The following is a 23,186-nucleotide window of genomic DNA, read 5'->3' as shown; positions in this document are numbered from 1 at the left end:
ATGGCACGGGAGCAGCAGAGAGCATTGCAACGAGAGCGGGAGAGAAAATCTGTTGCAGAGTATGTGAAGCAGCAGATACAGGAGAAGGAGATGATGAGACAGCAGAAGCAGCAGGACAAAGAGATGGAGGAGATGGAATGGCAGCAACGTCGAGAGCAGTACGAATGGGAGATGATGATGCTTAAACACAAAGAGCGAGAGCAGAAGATGAGAACTCGGACGGTTTACGCACAGCAGGTGCTGAACAGGGATGCCGCCCGAGCGCATGAGGAAGACATGCGAGAGATGGAGGAAGAGAGGCGGAAGCGTTTTGTAATGGAAAAGGAGAAATGGACGACAATGGTGAGAGATATGGAGGCAGACAGGCGTAATGCGCTGCAGAGGCGCAGGGACCTGGTGGCGCAGGTGATTGCTGCGCAGATGCAGGAGGAGAGCCGTAAAAGGGAGGAGGAAGCTGCCAAGGCCCTGGCCAGCGGCTTGGCCAAGCAGCAAGCAAAGCTGGAGCGTGAGGAGAAGGACAGGAATGAAAAACAGAAGGCCATGCTGGATGCCATGGCTGCTCAGAGAGAAAGCAATCGCAGACACCGTGAGCAGGTGGCAAGAGAAGAGAAAGAGTGGGGATTAGCCACGCTCCAGGCCATGAAAGAGGACGAACTAATGTTCAGGGAACACGAATGGCTGAAGGCACTGAAAAAGAGAGAGGATCACTGCATGGTGAACGAAGAACGACGTCAACAAATCGCTCTCAAACGTGCCATGGACCTGTATCTGAAAGAAGAAGAGGTGGCCATGGATGCTAGAAATGCACGTCTGATTGCCAGTGCAGATACACAGTTCGAAGACTACACTACAGCTGTAATCAGAGCAGCTGCAGAGGCCGGTCTGAACATTCTCCCGCTCTGCAAGGCTGCCCAAAAGGGCACAGGGTGTGGGATTGATCCCGTTTATGGAAGAAGGAGAGCTAATTACATTGTTCCAGGGGCCACTTGTGCTCAGATGCCAGAATACATCAGCAGTGCAACCCAACGCATCAATGGATTTCAGAGGAATCAGGACTATGAGTCCACTAAAGCTAGACTGGGATTCATATGGTGAAGGTATTTGAAGCATATTTTTCTCATTATATGACAGCAACATGGAGAAGTATATTGTAATGCAAGCTACGGGGTTTTTGTTGTCATTTTCAGGTAAGTTGCCTGTTTATTATGAGACAAACCTTTCTCAGTCCCTCTTTGCCCTGGTTTCTCTCTATCCTTTATTGATACCTCAGGGTCTTGATGCCAGATTTTCAGGTGTTCTACCATCTATGAACAGGATGCCAGAGAGGAGAAAGAGAAGGGGGCCAAATCCATACCAGGAAAGTACAAGCAGTATTTTCTAGAAAAATGAATACTTAAGGCAAAAAGTACAACCACAGAATCTGATCCCATCCCAAGTTGCATTTAGGTAAAAGAAAACAGACTACAGCACAGGAGCAGATTTGCTGTGCCACTTTTTAGCCAGCTGGGCCTTTTTGTAGCTAGTGCAGTTTATGTATCATCAGCTAAAGTTTAAAAGGTTAATATCATAATTAGGCCAAGCTAGCAAATGAAAATTAACTTCTTGCAAGCATCCCAGTCACAACTGCAAGAAATCCTGGAAGACGGAACAAGGCAAAGTACGGAATTGCCAAACAGGAAGTATGGTAGGTAGTTCTGCTACCTCGGCCACCACGGTTACCATGAATGCCTGTTTTAGGATTCATCCAGAAAAGCGTTCCGTTTACATTCAAGCAGTGCTTGTGGATGAAGATGCCAAGTCAAGACAGTACCTTTTTGCTCGCGAGTTACGGGGGGGTTAAGACGCTCACCTTGAGCACAAACTGTTAGATCCTACCCATTTCATTAGCTAGGGATGAGCATGCCGGTCAAGGTCCCCTCCTCTCACTGCTCTTAGGCACCCTATAAATTGTCAGGCACCTACAAGTTGCTCAGATGACATCACCGCTGTACTGTACTGTAATGCGCTGTGTGACTTTAGCAGTTTTATTAGCTAATAAAGACAAGATGTTAACATCTACGTCATATGTCTGAGTTTTTATTGATTTGAGTTTTTAAAAATACTGATTAGATTATGACAGCCTTAGCAAATTACATCTGCCCAAACCTTAGTTCACTAGGAGTTAGGTAGCACCTTGACAGTCAATTACCGAAAATTTCAAACTGAAGTATTTCTTAAGGCATCTTTGGCCCTGTTTACACTTGGTTTTAAAATGCGACTTGGGCTATCTGATCACAAGTGGACAGCCGAGACACATCGCCGTTTACACCTGTGTCTAACATGCGTCTCCAGGGTGTCCAGCTGACCACGTGTTCAGATTTCATTACTGCCTACGTCACCTCACCTACAGTTATTACGTCAGTTTCTGTTGCCAGACAAGCGCCAGATTTGTTTAGCATGGGCTAGCTAAGAAATCAAAAATGTTTCAAGAACTAATATACATGTACGGGCTATTCCAACTGTTGAGATTGGCAGGACAAAGTCATTTGCGACTTGCAAAAGAGTACAGGACAAGACAAAAAAAGGAAGAATGTTAGAAAAGCATTTTTTCGACTGTTGGCGCGCTGTCACCAAAACAACCACCACATCCTGCATTGATGACGTATCTTCCTGTTACGTTCTTGTCAGGGATGCATCAGAACGCATTAGCATGCGTTTACACTACAAAAGATATGTGGTCAAATGCGTCCCAGACCACCTCGGCAAGTGGTTTGTGTGATCGGATCACAATGCATCTTGGTGGTCATTTACACCTGAATTTAGCGCTGTCCACTTGTGATCCGATCGCCCAAGACGCATTTTAAAACCAAGTGTAAACGGGGCCTTTGTTGCCTTACAGTGTTCACAATATAATCATGCATATAGTAGAGGACTTATTGGGTTTTTAACATCACCACATCCTCTACTGTGAGAGGGGTAAGGCTACAGCCAAAATTGAGCTTTTGCCACAGTGAAGGGTATAATCCTGCAATAGCAGTATGCACATGCAGTGATAGGTATGTTCTAGAAGACACTGTTTTGAATCTTATATTAGTAATTTGTCAAAAGTTGCAGGTCCTTGTATATATGAGGAATTACTTACATTTTTTCTTCAAAATGTCCATTAAATCATTTCACTATAATCTGAACAACACAACAATCAGTACTAGTTAATTTCACAACAGTATACTCACTAAGGTTTTCCCCTTAGTAGTACTGGTGCCAGTGCTAGCAAAAGTATAAATAAGCAATTTTTTAAAAAAAATTTATATATATATATATATATATATATATATATATATTTCCTGTACCATATTAGTCATAGTTAATAACGTTATCTGTTGGCCAACAAAGAAAATATTACGAAGAGTTAAGAACAAAGCCACGTGTTTTGTTTCAAATGAAGCTTCCTGGAAATGTTCAATAAACATTAATACACGAAAATATTGCCATTTTCCTATAAATATACACACGATGTCACTCTTTGAAATGGACGCCGTTCCTTAACTTAGCTAGTTGCTTACCGTTCACGATGCTTTTAGTAGGCCTATGTACCTAGCGAGCTAACCTCGTTAATGTGAAAAGACAAGAAATCACTACGTAACTCCATTTCTCTAGTTAGCTAGATAATATTATGAGCACAAATATTTGGTACTTATATACATGCATACTTAAATTTAGACGTACTTGAAGAAGAAATTAAGCCAGCGCTCATGCTCGCACCGATGTTCCGACCACATTAACTTCGGGACTCCCGTCTCATTTAACCGCCCAATCTAAGACATTTTCCGAGGAGAGGATTGATTAACTGCAGAGGAGACGGGAACACAAAGGACAGTGGGAGTGAATGTAATAAACACGGAGTTATGTCTGACCACAGGCTAACGTTATTCTGATCGCTTTGTCAACGCATCGAAGAGTTTTTTAAATAAATTCTACTCTAGCGTACGGTGACCATAGCCTACACCACTTACTGTAGTCTAGCTAGCTATAAAACCGTGCCCAGTCTACGTTTCCGTTCAGTAATTCTGATTTCAATAGTGTCTAAAGTGGTGGTTTTCAAGCATAGTGTAAATAGGGTGTTTGCAACAGAATAACCGTTTGTAAAGTCCAGAATTACAAGCCTAATACAGAGGCTTTATGCAAACTCTATCCTACCCATTCGAGTGTAGGCTACGTATTTTATGCCTTTAGGAACTGACCTAAATCAAAATTAAAATGGTAAAAAAACTGCGATTAAGACTAGGAGAAGGCAAACTGATACTACATCTGTTGTCAAGGCCATAAAGTGCATAAAGGCTCCCACTGCCTCATGAGTAAGTGATCCGGCACATTTGACGAAGTAAGTCTTGCCCAACATTACCGAGGTAACCAGGGGGCGTGGCCACACGCCAATTATGATTATGCTGCATAGATGACGCCACAGTAGGGCTAACAAACTTCCATAACTTCTATAAATTGCGAGGTCAGGCGGAAATATTCAGTTTGCAATCTAGGAGAACTTCGGAAACTTCAGAAGCTTTACACTGGGAAAATTAGGAATGATCCTATAATTGACTAAACTAGGTGAGGTTAGAAATGGCTTCACCTTATTTGCCACAACGTGGCAGAAGAAAAGCCCCCCACTGCCGAAGCAGGGAAGATGCTACGGCAAATCTGAGGCGCCAACAGTTCTTTGACACTGATCGAGTCAAAGAATTTCACCGCCAAATTCTGCTCGCAGAGACTCTGAAGGAAAGGGCAGACCAGATCGAATTGAAGCGGCAATTAGACAATGCCGCCAAAGAGGAAAACCGGAAACTGATGGAACAGGTCCGGTGTAAACAGTTGGAGGACATGGTACGGGAGCAGCAGAGAGCATTGCAACGAGAGCGGGAGAGAAAATCTGTTGCAGAGCATGTGAAGCAGCAGATACAGGAGAAGGAGATGATGAGACAGCAGAGGCAGCAGGACAAAGAGATGGAGGAGATGGAATGGCAGCAACGTCGAGAGCAGTACGAATGGGAGATGATGATGCTTAAACACAAAGAGCGAGAGCAGAAGATGAGAACTCGGACGGTTTACGCACAGCAGGTGCTGAACAGGGATGCCGCCCGAGCGCATGAGGAAGACATGCGAGAGATGGAGGAAGAGAGGCGGAAGCGTTTTGTAATGGAAAAGGAGAAATGGATGACAATGGTGAGAGATATGGAGGCAGACAGGCGTAATGCGCTGCAGAGGCGCAGGGACCTGGTGGCGCAGGTGATTGCTGCGCAGATGCAGGAGGAGAGCCGTAAAAGGGAGGAGGAAGCTGCCAAGGCCCTGGCCAGCGGCTTGGCCAAGCAGCAAGCAAAGCTGGAGCGTGAGGAGAAGGACAGGAATGAAAAACAGAAGGCCATGCTGGATGCCATGGCTGCTCAGAGAGAAAGCAATCGCAGACACCGTGAGCAGGTGGCAAGAGAAGAGAAAGAGTGGGGATTAGCCACGCTCCAGGCCATGAAAGAGGACGAACTAATGTTCAGGGAACACGAATGGCTGAAGGCACTGAAAAAGAGAGAGGATAACTGCATGGTGAACGAAGAACGACGTCAACAAATCGCTCTCAAACGTGCCATGGACCTGTATCTGAAAGAAGAAGAGGTGGCCATGGATGCTAGAAATGCACGTCTGATTGCCAGTGCAGATACACAGTTCGAAGACTACACTACAGCTGTAATCAGAGCAGCTGCAGAGGCCGGTCTGAACATTCTCCCGCTCTGCAAGGCTGCCCAAAAGGGCACAGGGTGTGGGATTGATCCCGTTTATGGAAGAAGGAGAGCAAATTACATTGTTCCAGGGGCCACTTGTGCTCAGATGCCAGAATACATCAGCAGTGCAACCCAACGCATCAATGGATTTCAGAGGAATCAGGACTATGAGTCCACCAAAGCTAGACTGGGATTCATATGGTGAAGGTATTTGAAGGATGTTTTTCTCATTATATGACAGCAACATGGAGAAGTATATTGTAATGCAAGCTACGGGGTTTTTGTTGTCATTTTCAGGTAAGTTGCCTGTTTATTATGAGACAAACCTTTCTCAGTCCCTCTTTGTCCTGGTTTCTCTCTATCCTTTATTGATACCTCAGGGTCTTGATGCCAGATTTTCAGGTGTTCTACCATCTATGAACAGGATGCCAGAGAGGAGAAAGAGAAGGGGGCCAAATCCATACCAGGAAAGTACAAGCAGTATTTTCTAGAAAAATGAATACTTAAGGCAAAAAGTACAACCACAGAATCTGATCCCATCCCAAGTTGCATTTAGGTAAAAGAAAACTGAGACTACAGCACAGGAGCAGATTTGCTGTGCCACTTTTTAGCCAGCTGGGCCTTTTTGTAGCTAGTGCAGTTTATGTATCATCAGCTAAAGTTTAAAAGGTTAATATCATAATTAGGCCAAGCTAACAAATGAAAATTAACTTCTTGCAAGCATCCCAGTCACAGCTGCAAGAAATCTTGGAAGACAGAACAAGGCAAAGTACGGAATTGCCAAACAGGAAGTATGGTAGGTAGTTCTGCTACCTGGGCCGCCACAGTTACCATGAATGCCTGTTTTAGGATTCATCCAGAAAAGCGTTCCGTTTACATTCAAGCAGTGTCTGGATGAAGCTGCCTCGTCAAGAGTTTCACTGCAAAGACAGTACCTTTGTGCTCGCAAGTTACTCAGGGGTTAAGTTGCTCACCTTGAGCACAAACTGATCTTTCTGCTCAAGGTTTGATCCTACCCATTTCATCAGCCTAAATTGACGAAGAACAGGAGCAGAACAAATTGGCTTGGTTCTGCCAGGGATAGGGATGAGCAGGCTGGCGAGGGTCCCCTCCTCTCTCTGCTCTTAGGCACTCTGCAAATTTTCAGGTGCCTGCAAGTTGCTCAGATGATGTCAGCACTGTATTGTTCTCTACTGCAATGCGCTGTGTGACTTGTAGTTTTATTGGCTAATAAAGACAAATTGTTGCCATTTAATGTCAAATGTCTTAAGTTTTTCTTTTCCATTGGTACGACATTAACACATCTTGAGATGTATTAATATTAAGGGTATTTTATTATTGTTTAATTACAGTAATATCAGTGCATATTTCATCCTGAAGCGGTAAGTGCTCTGGAAGTCTTTTCAGAGAAAGGCTAAATCACAGTCTGTCTGATTGATGTCACCAGTTCACTGTAACACTGATAAACCACTGATCAAAAGGCAAGTGCATTAGGGTATTAAAATGTTCAAAACGATACAGTTCATACAAATTGTATTTTTAAAATATTGATAACAATAGCCTAACCAATCACATCTACCCAATCCTTACATTTCTAAGGTTGTGTTAGGTTCCAGTATGACACACAATGCAGAAAATTTCAATAATAGCTACCTCTAAGAGGTACCATTTCAGCAATATTAGTGTGTGCATAGAATATTTTCATAAAAGAATGTTTTCAAGTATATGACTAGCTACTGTGTGAAACGTTGCATGGGAAACGACAAAAATACTCTGTCGTAACTTATGTCTTCACTTAATTGCTAACATACTGTATACTTAGCTACTCGTATTGATCAACACTGCAACTGTGTTAGCAAACTTACTAAGTTACTTTGCCTTGAGAAAGGCTAAAAAATCATTGGATTAAATGATAAAACAGTTTGCCATAGATAAGCAATTGTTTCAAGCTAACAGGTAGATTTCTGCACTAGTTGTGTAAACACTTAAGTTCGTCCCATTGTGTGTGGCGGTAGGGTTGATAATCTTTAGTTGGCACAAAGTCATTTCAGTCAATGACACATGATGTTATATTCATGGCACACAGGTATCATGCATTAAGCCTTGAAAACACTTTACAAATGGGTATGTATGATTATTTTTTTAAAGCCTTGCATTAGCCACACCAAAGGACACGTTATGTATTTGAAACAGAATGTTACAAAATAAATAAAAATATTTCATAATGTATGATATACCCAAGTAAAAAAAGTTTATTCTTACATGTTTACCAAATATATATGATGCGTACCACCTGCTGTGTGCTGTTGCCCACACACACAAGAGGGAAGACTGAAACACTGTTGTTCATTGTTTCCCGCGTGCAGGCTATTTCATGAGGATCATTCGAAAAATTCACGTTTATGACAGGTTATCTGGCTTTATTTACCCCTATAATCCAAGTCGGGTTTATTCCTTTTAATGACACCTGTTAAAGATTACAATGCTAGTATAAACAAGATCTGTGTACAGTACCACAGTTTCAGGAGTGTCTGTTCTATCAAAATGTAACGTGCGTCTTGCGACTCGTAGGGAAAAATGGTAGCCTACCTCTGAACAGACATTTTCCTCGAACTGAAATCGAACTTTTTGAACAATGCATTGTTTTCGATAGTTGTGGAAACAGCCACTCAGTTCAATTACAATAATGATTTTATTTATTTATTTTTGATAGGTCGATTACTGTTGTGCACAATTGATGTACTGGCTCACAGTCACTGTGTCAACGGTGTGTTAAATATTCCAAATAATATCCGTTGCATAGCAAGTTATATTTGTTGTCATAGCGTTTTCACATGCTAAAGCTCTTCGCAGTCTTCCAGTCGGCAAGTTACTTGTATCTCTGAAAAGATGACGGCAGTTTTTCCACAATGGAGAATATCTGATTTGATTCGTAACGAAGATTCTGATTTAGCATACCTGCCACATTATATTTACATTAACTATATATTACTCGCGTAGTAGACAAACGTTTTCGGATGTGGGAATTTATCCATCGCTTCCTGAAATGGAAAAGCCCAAGTTTTCTAATCCTTTTACAAACATTAGCAGTAGGTGTCAGCCTCGGGGACAGTTCCTACGTGCGCTGTTGTTCTTACCTCTCCCAAATGTCAAATCACCACGGCCTGTAGCCCATTCACCAAGCGTCTCAGAATAGGAATGGCCTTGCTTCTATAATTGCTGGAAAAATCAGTGACGTCTCACTCGTTCTGCTGTGAGTAAAGGCCATTTTAGCGTCTTTAGACTTAAAAGTAACGCTGCCTCGGGATGAATTTAGGCGTCCTCACGAGTCCTCACCAGCAGTACGAACTCGTTGGGATTTGCCGTTTGGTTGTTGTTTCGAGGATGCGCTCATGCATTTATCGGGAGAGCAAATATATTTTGCATTCATTTGACAACTGATACCCGTCAGATGAAAGGGGATATTTTATTTGTCACTTACCAGAGACACCAAAGACGTTGTCACCACTTATTGCTTTAATTAAAGTAATTTAAACTTTCTTGGCGTTTCTATTTGAAAACCATTTCGTCCCACTATGTCACTTACTCCATGTTAAGGGATACCTACAAAAACTATAGCTGGTGACTGTATTCCCATGACTTCTCGCAGGTGCAGGCGTAGTGTTTGGAGACGGGGCCCGTCCCTCCTGTAGCTTATTAGCGACCCCAGCTGGTCATTTCCGCGCTCTATAATTATCTGCATAAACATGCGTTAGCACCGTCCTTTGAATCATGTCTGCGCAAGCTTGCCATGGGGACTGCAGTGTGTGAAATAATCAGTGGCTGACACCACTTGTTTCGGAGGAAGGCGCGTATTTGTTTCACCCTCGGTGTGGGTTGCACCCATGGGGCGGTTTGTGAGACATACACTGTATGGCCAAAAGTATGTGGACACCCGTCCTAATTATTGAGTTCAGGTGTTTCAGCCACACCGATTGTTAACAGGTGCATACAGTCAAGCACATAGCCATGCAATCTCCATAGACAAACCTTGGAAGTAGAATGGGTCATACTGGAGAGCTCAGTGACTTTAAACATGGCACTGTCATAGGATGCCATCTTTGCCACAAGTCAGTTCATGAAATTTCTGCCCTGCTAGATCTGCCTCAGTCAACTGTAAGTTCTATTATTGTCAAGTGGAAGCGTCTAGGAGCAACAACAGCTCAGCCACAAAGCGGTAGACCATGCAAACTTACAGGACGTGGCTGTGGCGTACTGAAGCACGTAGTACGTAAAAAACACAACTCCATATTAATGCCCATGGTTTTGGAATAGGATGTCCAATAAGCTCATATAGGTGTGATGGTCAGATACCATCCACATACTTTTGGCCATATAGTGTATTTGGGCATTCCAAATTTTAAAAAATCTATAGGGCCAAGCCATAAATATACCGACAGTATTGGTGATCTTCTCTCAAGGATGTTTGTGCTGATTTAAGAACACTATTTTCAAGGAGTAGCATTACCACAGACCTTAAATGTATATGTATCCTGGAAAGTAATGGAACAGTAATCAAAAAGGCATATCTATCTGTGGAATGTCAATATAAATCACCTAAAATACTCTTGTCATCAACTGCGGGGAGTGATTTCTTGCGGGTGCTGTAGTTGGTAGAAGGAGAGGGAACATACAGAGTGAGTATATTTGGAGTTCATAGTCTTTAATGTGGGGACACGTCAGCTCAAATATCAAAGCACAATAAATAGATGAAAAGTCCAAATAGTTTCCCACTGGGGTTTTGCTTTTTGTATTTACATTTCCACTCTCTAAGCTTGCTGGGCCGAAGCAGGTGACAAGACCAGGGTCCCTTGGAACATCAGGGAAGAACTCTATCCAGGCCAGTAACACCAGGGATGTAGGGCAGCAGGGAGAACTTGCTGAACCAGTATGCAAGAGCAGTGAACCTCCTACCTGATTGCATGTATTTCCCTCTCTTATGCAGCTGCTGTTGTTATAGTTCAGACATGTGGCAGTAAAACAAGGAGGCAAGAGCTGCATAACAAGGGAAATGATTCCCAGCTGCACACTTCCTTGTTTCTCACAGTTCTTTAATGGTAAATATCAAGCCAACATGAACTTTTTGACCAACAGTATTTGATTCCCATTTCCTTTATTCTTCACACTTCAGGTTTTGTAGTATCATCAGCCTGCAGAGAATTACACTTGACAGTTCATACTTCTGTGTTAAATATGTGTACAGTTAGAACTACTACTGTCCAATATTGCATGTTGTTCATTTTTTTGCCAAGAGTTACACCCACATAAGCAGACAATTAGGGATCTTATTGCAAACTTTTCAATGTATGACCCTTGCCATTAGATCATTACTACTTCCAGCCAAGGAAAATTGGGGGGGGGGGCATTCTAAGCCTATATACATTGATATTGTTGATTGATGTTGTAGTTCATACTGCTGCTACAGTGAAAATTCTTACTTGATCATAAACCTTTATAGATACGTTTCATAGCCTATAACCAAGAAATGGTATGCAAAGATATACAAAGAAACTGCCATTTAAAATCTGTATTGGTATGGTGTATATATACTTCGATATCCTGATGCGAGATATGACGAAAATCCATTTATTAGAATATAAATTTCGTATGAAGATGAAAACCGAGTGCAGCCACTGCTACAAGAGAAAGCGGATGAATCTCATTTGTAGTTTTGTTACTACCATTTAGTGGATATTCCAGCATTGTAAGATTTATTCATCGACAGTATGACATACCATTTTCCTGGGAATATGATCAATATTTTCATTGAAATTCATGATTCACAAGACACACAGCATAACAATTCTTAACGTTTCACAACATTACCATCTCTTCCCAACTCCATCCCTCAAAACACCCATCATCATAATTCATCATATTTATGAGTGTTGTTCATATTCTATGAAATGGGCTACTTATCATTGCATTAAATGTGTCCAACGTCGGATTGCATAGATTTATTGCATATTGGATGTCAAATTGCATATTTGTTAATCCACTTCCTTTCGACAAATTAATTTCGATAAATTATATTTCCCAACTAAATTTCATTTCCACTACATTCGTCACGCACTGTGTCTGAGACACCGGATCCTTGAAAAATACGAGCAGAGCAGTATATTATCCGCTAAACTGGAAGATATATTTGACCGTGACTTACAAATAGCAATACAGGCATAAATAATAATACCTTTAAAAGTAAGGAAGTAAAACATAGTACCTGTGATAAATATGATAGCACAAATCGTCACAGAGTAAAAGAGATTTCTGCCGGCAAAGAAGTCTGCGATAGTCAGTGTGACCCAGAGGAACCTCACGTCAAGTGTTATGTTTTGCCATATGACCACTCCCAACTGCTGATGCCGGTCACATGATTTCGCTGCCAGACAGGACGAAGATGGCGGCGCATTTATCTTATGGCAGAGTAAATCTGAATATTTTGAGAGAGGCCGCTCGAAAGGAGCTCCGAGAATTCTTGGATAAATGCGCTGGAAGCAAGGTAATTTATTTCCGATGGAAAATGAATAGCCTATTCCGTTTCTTCGACGTTTTGCTTGTTAACGTCTGATCGAGAATCTTAGCTGGCTTGGTTGGATATAATTCTGTTTGGTACTTGCTAACGTTTGCTGTTCATCATAGTCTGCAACTGCTGAATTACTATTAATGTACTCTATATGTATGAAAATGTTTCTGTCAGTAGGTAGCTAGCTGCATTTATTTGCTGTCGAACTATCTAGTTACATCTGCATGAACGTCATCACTAGCATGCTAGCTGTGAAGGAAGTTGATAGCTACGTAGAAAACAAGTAGGCTGTCAAGTGCTGTCAAGCCTGTCACTGTTATAGCAATAACAGTGACGCGTATGTACAGAACGTGTAAAATTTTGTTAATGAATTGTGACTATTAATTGTATGCAGGCGATTGTGTGGGACGAGTACCTGACAGGACCCTTTGGCTTAATTGCTCAGTATTCCCTGTTGAAGGTATGATTCATTTCAGGGTAACGTTGCACATTTTTTGTCCAAATTTTCCATATACAACTGTCATGAACTTTTTTCAGAGATATAGACAGTGTGTGCATTTGCATCGTCAATGAGCTCTTTTTCCCTTGCAGGAACATGAAGTGGAGAAGATGTTCACACTTAAAGGAGGGCGCCTCCCTGCAGCTGATGTCAAAAACATAATCTTCTTTGTCAGGCCGAAGCTGGAGTTAATGGACATAATTGCTGAGAATGTCATTAGGTCAGTCTTCTGCGATCTGTCTTGAAAGTTTTAATTGAGTTTGAGGAAACACTGGAGTGGAAAGTGAGTCAGCTGACCCAAGGATCGGATTAACAGACTCTTATTCTTATCTGCTGTGCATGGAGTTTTGGTAGTGCCTTGCCAAATCATGTCCAGTTTTTACTAGATTTCAGCACTGTGTATTTGCAGTTACAGGTGACACAGGGTTAATTTTTCAGAAAATTTTATTCGGCATGCATTGTTGTTATTAGTAGCATTAATTGTAATAATTATGAGAATCTTTCCAATCACCTATGCTGAGTACAAATATGTTGCTTGAGTGTCATGTTAGAGGTGTTCCTGTTTGTGGCTTGGCAGTGAGGACAAGATGCGCTCTCCACGGGACTTCCACATCCTGTTTGTGCCACGCCACAGCCTGCTGTGTGAACAGCGATTGAAGGAGCAGGGTGTGCTGGGCTCCTTCATCAACATTGATGAGTACATCCTTGACCTGATCCCATATGATGGGGACCTACTGTCGATGGAGTCCGAGGGTGCCTTTAGGGTATGTTTTTGACCACCCCAACCACTTTCCTTCCAAACACATACACACACACACACACACACACACACACACACACACACACATACACACATTTACAGAAGCAGGTACCCATAGAAGAACACATGTAGACATGCTGCAAATATACATCATTTGCTTTCTTTGCTGTTGTCGCATTTGAGTTTTTGGGAGCTGTTCTGTATTCTTATTCTCATCTCCAACCCTCTTCCGAACAGGAATGTTACCTGGAGAATGACCAGACCAGCCTGTACCACACAGCCAAGGGTCTGATGACCCTTCAGGCCCTGTATGGGACCATCCCACAGATATTTGGGAAAGGGGAGTGTGCACGGGTACGCACAGGGAGTGAAGCAGACATGCGCGTGTCCTTCTTGCTTAGCGCGTGGTCATGTTTGCATCTGGTCCAGCTAACATATGCCTCAAGAATTCATTTTGAAATATTAACTTGTGACGTGAATTTGTACCTCTTTCATAATGGTTTATAATGGTTATTAATTTGTTGAGCTTTTTAAGCAAAATAGAAGCGCTAACATGCTAAAATGCTTATCCAGAAATTATATATATTATATATATATATGGTGCCAGTTGCATCTTGTATTTAATTAATGCGATGGCTGACAGATGATTCTTCTTAAGACAGAGGTGAATGATAGTGACTGCATGGGGAGCTATCAGGCCTAGCAGGAGAGCGTTTATATGCTTCCCTCTTCCCCACAGCACGTGGCCAACATGATGCTGAGGATGAAGAGGGAGTTTGCGGGCAGCCAGACACAGATCCTCCCAGTCTTCGACACGCTACTGCTGCTGGACCGCAATGTGGACCTGCTCACACCCTTGGCCACTCAGCTCACCTATGAGGGCCTCATTGATGAGATCTACGGAATCACTAATGGTGCGCTCCACAGAACCCCCTGACTGCACAGGTCACATGCAAACACAGTGAGCTCAGCTCTGCATGATTTGGACATTGATGTATTGTGAAATCAAGGATGGAGGACAGGGTAAACGCAGCAGTTGCAATTTACATCATAATGTTTTACAAAAAAGAAATTTGTTTCTGTGATAATTCATGCCATCACGATTGATATTACATGCACTGTATTTGCCTCACAGGATGCTCTTGGCTGTGAAAACAGTAACCAGATGTAAGTACAGTAACAGTGCCCTCCTGGTGATGCGTATGTTTGTACAGGCTATGTGAAGTTGCCCCCAGAGAAGTTTGCTCAGAAGAAGCAAGGTGAGGGAGGGAAGGACCTGCCGACCGAGCCCAAGAAGCTGCAGCTGAACTCGGCTGAGGAGCTCTATGCTGAGATACGGGACAAAAACTTTAATGCTGTTGGGGCAGCACTTAGCAAGAAGGCTAAGATCATTTCTGCTGCATTTGAGGTGAACACCATACTTGGGCTGCTTTAGTCTGATGGAGCCGATTGTCACTTTGTGCCACTGTTGTAATTACAGTTCTTTTTAAAGCACTTGGGGGCACTCTGACTGTTTTCAGAATTGGGTGATTAGTGACTACTTGTGTTTAAATGAGCTTTTGGTGCAGAAATAAATGTTTATGAGGAATCAGACCTCAGGGTTATCATTGTTATTTCTGTAGGAAACCCCAGAAAGGGCCTAAATCTTGGTACTGTAGAAAAGGGTATGCCTGAGCAAACCATAACCTGGTAGGTGGCATACCTGCCATCCCAGTCTTCATGATATAATAAATAATTATGTCTTGGTGAAGAGAGAAGGCTATGAGACCTGTTGAATTGGCAGTGCTAATTAGAAACACAGCATGCATCATCTGGTCGCGCAGGTGTTAATGAAACGAGAAATGGCTTCCTGTTGTGCTGTTTCAGATAGACATTCAGTTGATATCTATTCCATGTCTGGACCTGTCGAAAAACAATTCCCCATTGAGCTAAGCCATTCCCATTTCTGCATAATTAAAACATTCTAGTCTGAAATATTAAAATAGTCTAGTCTTTAGAATATTAAAAGTCATTTCGAGACAGCAATGTTGTTAGATCACTTATAGACAAAATGCAGGCACTGTTAATTCTCTGGATTGTAGTGTCTGTTTTGCTGGAAGCCCTGTCCCACTGTCTGTCTGATAGGCCGTGTATGTTTTTGCAGGAGCGCCACAATGCCAAGACGGTGGGCGAGATCAAGCAGTTTGTTTCCCAGCTGCCCCACATGCAGGCAGCACGGAGCTCACTGGCCAATCACACTTCAATTGCTGAGCTCATCAAGGACATCACCAGTGAGAAAAAAAACCTTTTTTACATGCCAGTTCCTAAATCACACTACATTGCAAATAGTTACCTGTCTCTCAGCAAGATGTATTAGGGAAAGTTACCGCTTGTTACAGTTAACATCAGCATCTGTTGTTTCTGGTCATTTGAAATGAGCCACATAAATACCTCAGAGCCAAAAAAATTAAAACGTGTTTCATTGACAGTAAACTGTAAAGCATATTATTTGTGTTTTGTGCATGTTCAGGCTTATTGAGTACTTTCCAGCTGTGTCTTTCTTACAGTCATTTTTCAGAGTTACAGGGAAAATAACTTCTTTCTCCATTTCAGCCTCAGAGGCCTTTTTTGATAACCTGACAGTGGAGCAGGAGTTCATGACTGGAGTGGACACGGACAAAGTATGTAGGCCTCAGTGATATTCCTCCTTAAGCAGCTGTGCATGTGTGCCAGGGGTTGGTGCTGTTTCGATGTTGAGGTTTGAACAGTTTCCCTCTCTGCCCCTCCAGATTAACACTTACATCGAGGACTGCATTGCTCAGAAAGACCCCCTGATCAAAATCCTGCGGCTGGTGTGCATGCAGTCTGTGTGTAACAACGGTCTCAAGCAGAAGGTCTTGGACCACTACAAGAGGGAGATCCTGCAGGTACAGCCAGGCCTTTTTCTTTCTTTGAAGAGCAGACAGTCTTATCCAAGATAACTGCACTGACAATCAATAATGTCTCTCTGAGAATAGCAGAAGTGCATGACTGCATAAATGTGTCCATTAAGGTTCCTAATGTGCTATTTCCGCTGACCCAGACTTATGGCTATGAGCACATACTGACCCTGAATAACCTGGAGAAGACAGGCCTCCTGAAACCACAGACTAGCACAAGGAACAACTACCCCACCATCAGGAAGACGCTTAAGTTATGGATGGAAGATGCCAATGAGCAGGTGCTCTTTCAGAAGGAGAGGGAGAGAGTGCGAAAAGGAACTTAGCACTCTATGACCAAGAGAATTTTTATTTTTATTTTGTATTCTCTGAAGCATCCATGATATCTTTGTCTATTTTATTTATTACTTTAAGTTAGCATTGGACTTACTGTTTTAAGTGATGCTTTTTTTGAACAAGCCATCAGAACTTTAACATAAACTGAGAAGAGTTGATAGGTGTTGCTGTATCGATAGTTGTATGGTGGTAGATATTGTGGGGTATGTTGGTGTCTCATTTTGTGTGTATCTAACCCTCCACCTCCTCCAGAACCCCAATGACATCTCCTACGTGTACAGCGGCTATGCCCCCCTGAGTGTGCGGCTGACCCAGCTGCTGGCCCGGCCCGGCTGGCGCAGCATAGAGGAGGTCCTGAAGATGCTGCCCGGCCCACACTTTGAGGAGCGGCAGCAGCTCCCTGCCGGCCTTCACAAGAAACGTACGCACTCGGGGAACGGGGCCAAACAATATTTGCCTTTCTGTCGGCATAGCTGTTGGGGGGGGGGGGGGGGGGTGACGACATTGAGGCTCTGCCATTGAAGTGGAGTGAATACCCACCAATATGCTGGGTGTAGATAAGCACTGCCTGTGTCTTTGTGCCACTGCTTGATGGAACAGAGACCGATTTGTTGTTTGAAAAAAAAAACAAGGCAGTGTCAGGGAGGGATGAATGTCCATGTGCAAGAAACAGGTAGGGGGGACTTAATGTCCCTTTCTTATAAACCACTAGCCATTACTCTATCCTCTACCAAATATTGGATTCTAAACTAGGATTCTGTCCCTATGCCACTGTGGTGTTCTGAGATCTTTCACGCATTAATAATGGATGTGAAGCTGATCAAGATTTGTTTCATGTTATGTGTTAATTAGAGCAGTAAGTTTGGAGCTGGGTGTTTGAGGCAGACAAGTCCCTGCATGTGAGGGATATCTCATAATTACTGTCTGGAAAACAATTTTCATAGAAGGCAATTACAGCAGTGCAGATTTTTGGGGTTGTAGAATTGATTAACTGTAAGTGGGGAGGACGGGGTTGGGGGTAGGACGGGGTGGTAGGCAATCCTTTTCAAGTTCCTGGTTTTAATTTCACCTGAACCAGGAGTTCAGGTGAAATTAAACCAACAGAATCATAATGTGGCACTCCAGGAGCATGGTTGCCTACCTCTGTTTTACAGGCAGTATAGCATAGGCTCTGGAAGTAAAGATTGGTTGAATCCTTGTGTGTTTCACCCTCACAGGCCAGCAGGGGGAAAACAGGACTACGCTGGTATTCTTCCTGGGGGGCGTGACCTATGCTGAGATTGCCGCACTCCGCTTCCTGTCCCAGATGGAGGATGGAGGCACTGAGTACATCATAGCCACCACCAAGCTCATCAACGGCACAAGCTGGATCAAATCCCTAATGGATCGCCTGGAGGCCCTGCCCTTCTGAGACTTGTCGCGCTAATGCTTTAGCACCTCCCGTACTGAGTGACATGGGGGAACTTGTGTGACACTGGGCATCAATGCAGTCCGAGGCCCTGCTGCCTGATTCACCTGTGGGCAGCTCGCTGTTTCCAGTCCAGTGTAATCTCCCCAAAACTCATTCCTAACCACTATTCCTCAACAAACACTGAAGCTGATCTAAGTTTATCCGTACTCTGTTTAATTGCAGAACTCCAGGACTTTAGTGCCTAAATGTGAAACCTATCCTAAACCTTCTCTGTCAGTGTTTTAGAGGAAAGTTACTGATCTGTTTAAGTGGGAGCATCACCATCCTATTTTATTTATCTTTCTCTGCTTGCCTGCAACTTACTCTCTCCAACACAAGTCTCTAAACCAGTGTTTTAGGGGGAAGGTATGAATGACAGTGATCTTAAAACAAGCAAAAATGGTGAAACTGCAATTGTACTGTTTGAGCTGAACAATACTAGCTTATGTTCTGTGAACCTGTCATATCCCTGCATAAACTGGTATTCAGATGGTTCCTGTTTTCCATCAACCAAAGGCCCGTGATGATTGTGAAATTATGCTGTGATCAAGGTCTTGTAAATAAAGTATGTTATAGAAAGGACAGTGCTGATCCGTTACATCTTAGGTCCATCGTCTCCTGACAAAGTTAGCTTCAAAATGAAAAGGGCGTTATTTTTTATATTCTTTATCATTCTATGAACCCATTGTAAAATAGTGGACAGGTTTCAAATAACTGAGAGACAGTATGTATGATGGACAGTTTTTAGCTACTCCTCCAACTTTGTGCAAACCTTTCAAATGGAAGTGTGTGGTTTAACTTCATGGTGCTGCTTGGAAGAGAACCTACCCCAGTCCAGACTTCTATGGTGGTAAGATTTATTTTCTGGCTTATAAGAGAAGTTAAGTGTGCACAGCTCACGTGATATTAATGGAACCCGTGTGTGATGCATTTCCAAATTAACTGGTAGTTGGAGGATGTCCTCTGTGAATATTCGGTATTCCACCACCGTCCTCAGAAAGGCTAAACCGAAAAAGAATCAGAATAGAATGAGCCTGTCCACTGAGTTATTCATAGAGGGATCAAAGTATAACGGGAGCTTGGTCAGTAGTCAGCAGCCGGGCTCTCTCGTGGAGCAATTAGTGCTAACAGGCCTCCTGATCAGCCGATAATGGCCCGCTGCTGTCTGGAGATCTTACCCTGTAATAGGCAATGATTTGATAGCGGAGGACGTTGATTGAATTATAAGGGCATTTGCTCCTTGTTCCGGTGGAGGATAACTCGGTTGGCGTTGGAGTTTGATCTCCCTATGATCGATGCTGTGTCCGTGCCGTGCGCCACGGATTGTTCGGCCGGGAAGCAGCAGGAGGTGGGCTGCGACAAGAAGCCGGAGAGGAAGAACAAGTCTATTTTGATCATTCAACAGAAAAGTTTCGGTCTTAAATGTGTTAAAGGCTATCCATGAATTAGCTCTCTATTGGCCCAACTTTCTTTATTGCGCAAAAAGCCTTTAAAATGAACACAACCCGGATAAGTCACATTTATGTCAGGCGATCAGAAACTACAACTATGAAGTGTCAGTCCCTCGTTTTATCGACCAAATGCACTCGCATAGAAACGCCACTTTCTACAATCAAATACATTTAAACTCAGACTGAACATTTGTGATTAAGGAATATATTACAAAGGGGTTGCCACCCAAGGGCACAAATAGGCTAAAATGTTTAAATCTAATTAGATATATGCCTCGAGTAAACTGAAACTGCAAATTATGCCAAATAAATTATATTAATATAGAACATATCTTCTTCTGTTATTTCTCAAAATAGAAAGATTTTGGTGCGGGACCTGTTTTTGAAAATATTCAAGAATGAAGACCACGTTTTTTGAAACATGAAAAACTGCAAGGATTACGACGGGGAAGGGCTGGCTCGGATTCATCCTGGGAGCAGGTGCATGACGTGGCTTTCTTTTCCATTAGGAAAAACCCAAGGGTCTAAGACTCTTGTAATCAGTTTAATTGCCCGTGACCACTCCTATGCCATTAGGACTTGTTGTGGCAGCGGGCATCACCTTGTTTCTCCCCACAAGGCAAGGAAACCGTTGATGTGTGCGTACTTCAGGACTTCAACTTTCTGAATAACACGAAGGAATAAAACATCAACTGAGTAAGTGAGTAAGCCTGAAATGGTATACAAGCTTTGCATTGTTTAAGATTGCGTTAGTTGGTTTTACTTTTTTACCGAATAGAATTACTCGCATTTTTCATGATGTATTTTGAATTGTTTACTTTCAAGACATATGATATGTGGTTGAGCCATTAAGTTAAAAGCGCAGGCGTTGCATAATAAGAACAAAGAGCAAAATGTCTTTCTGCTGTTTTCAACATAACCAATTATTGTTTATTTTACACTGAATGCAGTCTAATAAAATGCAACAATAATATTATAGCTAAGCTGTGTCGAACAAATTGATTGCCAGACATACTTTTTTGCGGAAAGTATGGGTCCATACACTCCTGTAGCCTTTTCTCAGTTGCCATTATTGCCTACTGTATGTATCGCTGCTGCAGTTACCGTACACCAGGATGTTTGTGATATAGGCTTATTAAGTCACAGGTTTGCTGAAGTTCAATATTTCAGCAGCAAGGACAGATCTTTTGAGCGGAAATAGCGAATACTTTATGAATATCTACTAACGTGGTGTGGAGCCGGACATTTTAGTAAATATTTTTTTTCCTTTGTAAACTTTTCATGTCAACAAGTGCTTCGCTACTGAAGTGCATTCGCTCAGTTTCTGGGACACTTTTTCGATGTAAACCTTAAAACATGGTTTCCCGTAAAATAGCCTATTGCATTGTGACAAGTTCGATTCACTGTCTATTCGCGGAAAGATCTATGCGTAGAACATTAAGAGCAATTAAAGAATTAAATATTCATGCACTGGTAGTGGTACCTCAGCTTTGCATTTGCTCTCTGAAGTAATTGATTTAGAACAGCTATGATCGACCTGTTTACTTATAGAAAACAATCAAAATGTATAGTTTGCAAAATGTCTTCAATGTCATATTTTAAAAATGTTTTACCAGACATTTAGACAACCACCGCAGTCTGTTTGTGAAGATAAACCAAGAAGACCACGGGGAGATGGATGTCCTTCGTTTTGAGAGGGAGCCTTTGACCATCCGTTTCCTCCGGACCTTCAAGGAACTTCTGAAATTTGTGCTCTTCAGTTACACAGTGCTCTTAGGAGCGTTGTTGTTAGCCGGGTGGACCACATATTTCATGGTTGCAAAATAAAAAAAAAGATGAAAATGAAGATGACAAAAGTAAAACGACAAAAGTCTCGCGTAAACTGGGTGCCTACCCTCTGCGGTGAAAAGTGAAATGTACAATTTGTTTACTTTGACAATGCAATATTAATTACATGAATGTTTGTTTTCATTAAATCGTACTGTGCTGACAGTGGCACTGAAACCCTTTTGTGTTCGTTTTGTATCTTTGTTTTAATAACTTTGACCACTCTTTGCAGAGACAACGGCAGTGATACAAAAATCATGACGTAATGATTTCTACCAAATATAACTAACATATCTGATAGTTAAACTATGTCAGTACAACGAATCAATTGGGGTTATACCCTTCGTGGACCTTGTGAACGACGAAAACACAACAACTTGGAAATTTCTGCATTTAAGATTCATTCATTAGCAAAGATGAGAGGGAGAGAGCACGTCAACAAGAGGCATGAGGGAGTTCTCCATATAATTGACCAGACTTCATTAATCAGAATATTGTCATGTTTTTTTCTACCTGTGCATTATCATCAAATGCCTGAAGTGCACCATTAATTAGTGACACAACCAGTTCAAAACGGAATTGTAAATATGGCCCTCATTAATAAGGAAACTACAGGCGTCAGTGGGAAAATGGAAAAAAAAACATTTCAATTTTGTTTCAATTTAACGAGGTGTTTAAAAAAAAAACAATAAAAAGCGTGTGAATCAAAACACAAAGTTGTCATGTCTGATAGCACATTGAGTTATATTACAAAATGATCCGCATCTCTTGGCTGTTTTTAAGGCTTCATTTCCTGACAGTAGACAATTGTTGACACTAACAACTCAATGTAAAATATTATATATTTGGCATGTTTATGTTGGCGTTCATAATTAGTGATAGTTTTGAGTCAAAGAAGATACTAAATCCAAATATTTTCATATGTATCGTTTAGATTTAGTATATATAATAAAAGATTAAAAATAAATTAATAGCAAAACAAAATGGTGAAACTCCACAAAATTATTTTAATTAATGGTGGAATAAATAACTTTTATAGTTTTTGCTTCGTGAAAGGATGAATATTTTTTAACATATAGCAAAGCAGTTTTCTCAGTATTTAGGCGCTGAGTCCATTATAGACAGACCCTTTGTGCATTTAGGGTTTGCTCAACCCCCGTGCTAGCATTATTAACCATGGATAAAACAAAGGAGAGTAACTTCATACAGGGGAACCTTGGTATTACGGCATGGACTTATAACATTATAACTTGTAACTATTATAACATAACGATAATAACAGCTAATAGCTAAGATATTAACGACAAAGTGTATGCACAATTCTCAAAGCAACAATTTCCATACAACTTCCATACATGTTTTAATACTGAATCAATTGATACTGGAACACAAGCTACATGCCGAACTGTATTTGACTTCAAAAATGAACATTACAATGGCAAGAACAAAAACTTAAATCGTAAGTTTTATCCAGCAGCCTACCATACATTACCCCAAGAACACATGGACGTGATCTAAATTACATTTACGAATATATCACATGACAGATATACTTCAGAAAAAAATCTTAATAATTCGAAGAGGTAAGTGCAGGAAAATGTGAAAAATAATTAATCATTTTAAATTTACGCGGAGTACA

At 41.8% G+C, this 23,186-nt stretch overlaps 2 protein-coding genes across 2 annotated transcripts; both read left to right on the top strand.

Annotated features, from left to right (window-relative positions):
- On the top strand, nucleotides 1-5,949 carry LOC118776154 (trichohyalin-like). The gene is made up of 2 exons (XM_036526263.1): nucleotides 1-808; nucleotides 4,742-5,949. The coding sequence occupies exons 1-2, from the start codon at nucleotides 1-3 to the stop codon at nucleotides 5,947-5,949; spliced, it is 2,016 nt and encodes a 671-aa protein (XP_036382156.1).
- Nucleotides 5,950-12,178: 6,229 nt separating this feature from the next.
- vps33a (VPS33A core subunit of CORVET and HOPS complexes) lies at nucleotides 12,179-18,396 on the top strand. Its single transcript, XM_036527284.1, has 13 exons — nucleotides 12,179-12,282; nucleotides 12,701-12,766; nucleotides 12,898-13,025; nucleotides 13,383-13,569; nucleotides 13,803-13,919; nucleotides 14,305-14,479; nucleotides 14,780-14,973; nucleotides 15,709-15,835; nucleotides 16,158-16,225; nucleotides 16,334-16,471; nucleotides 16,627-16,764; nucleotides 17,072-17,240; nucleotides 18,037-18,396. Exons 1-13 carry the CDS (start codon nucleotides 12,181-12,183, stop codon nucleotides 18,228-18,230), a joined length of 1,803 nt encoding a protein of 600 aa, XP_036383177.1. The 5' UTR covers nucleotides 12,179-12,180; the 3' UTR covers nucleotides 18,231-18,396.
- The last annotated feature ends 4,790 nt before the right edge of the window (nucleotides 18,397-23,186 follow it).

Source organism: Megalops cyprinoides, chromosome 4 (assembly GCF_013368585.1).
Source record: "Megalops cyprinoides isolate fMegCyp1 chromosome 4, fMegCyp1.pri, whole genome shotgun sequence".
NCBI lineage: Eukaryota > Metazoa > Chordata > Actinopteri > Elopiformes > Megalopidae > Megalops > Megalops cyprinoides.
Note: the sequence above shows the minus strand (reverse complement) of the source record. Positions and strands in the feature narration are given on the sequence as shown.

Coding starts and splice junctions, on each gene's coding strand:
- vps33a (XM_036527284.1), top strand. CDS start 12,181: ATGGCGGCGCATTTATCTTATGGCAGAGTAAATCTGAATATTTTGAGA. Junction 13,570..13,802: donor AGTCCGAGGGTGCCTTTAGG/GTATGTTTTTGA, acceptor TCTTCCGAACAG/GAATGTTACCTGGAGAATGA. Junction 16,472..16,626: donor ACAAGAGGGAGATCCTGCAG/GTACAGCCAGGC, acceptor CCGCTGACCCAG/ACTTATGGCTATGAGCACAT.
- LOC118776154 (XM_036526263.1), top strand. CDS start 1: ATGGCACGGGAGCAGCAGAGAGCATTGCAACGAGAGCGGGAGAGAAAA. Junction 809..4,741: donor CATGGATGCTAGAAATGCAC/GTCTGATTGCCA, acceptor TTCTGCTCGCAG/AGACTCTGAAGGAAAGGGCA.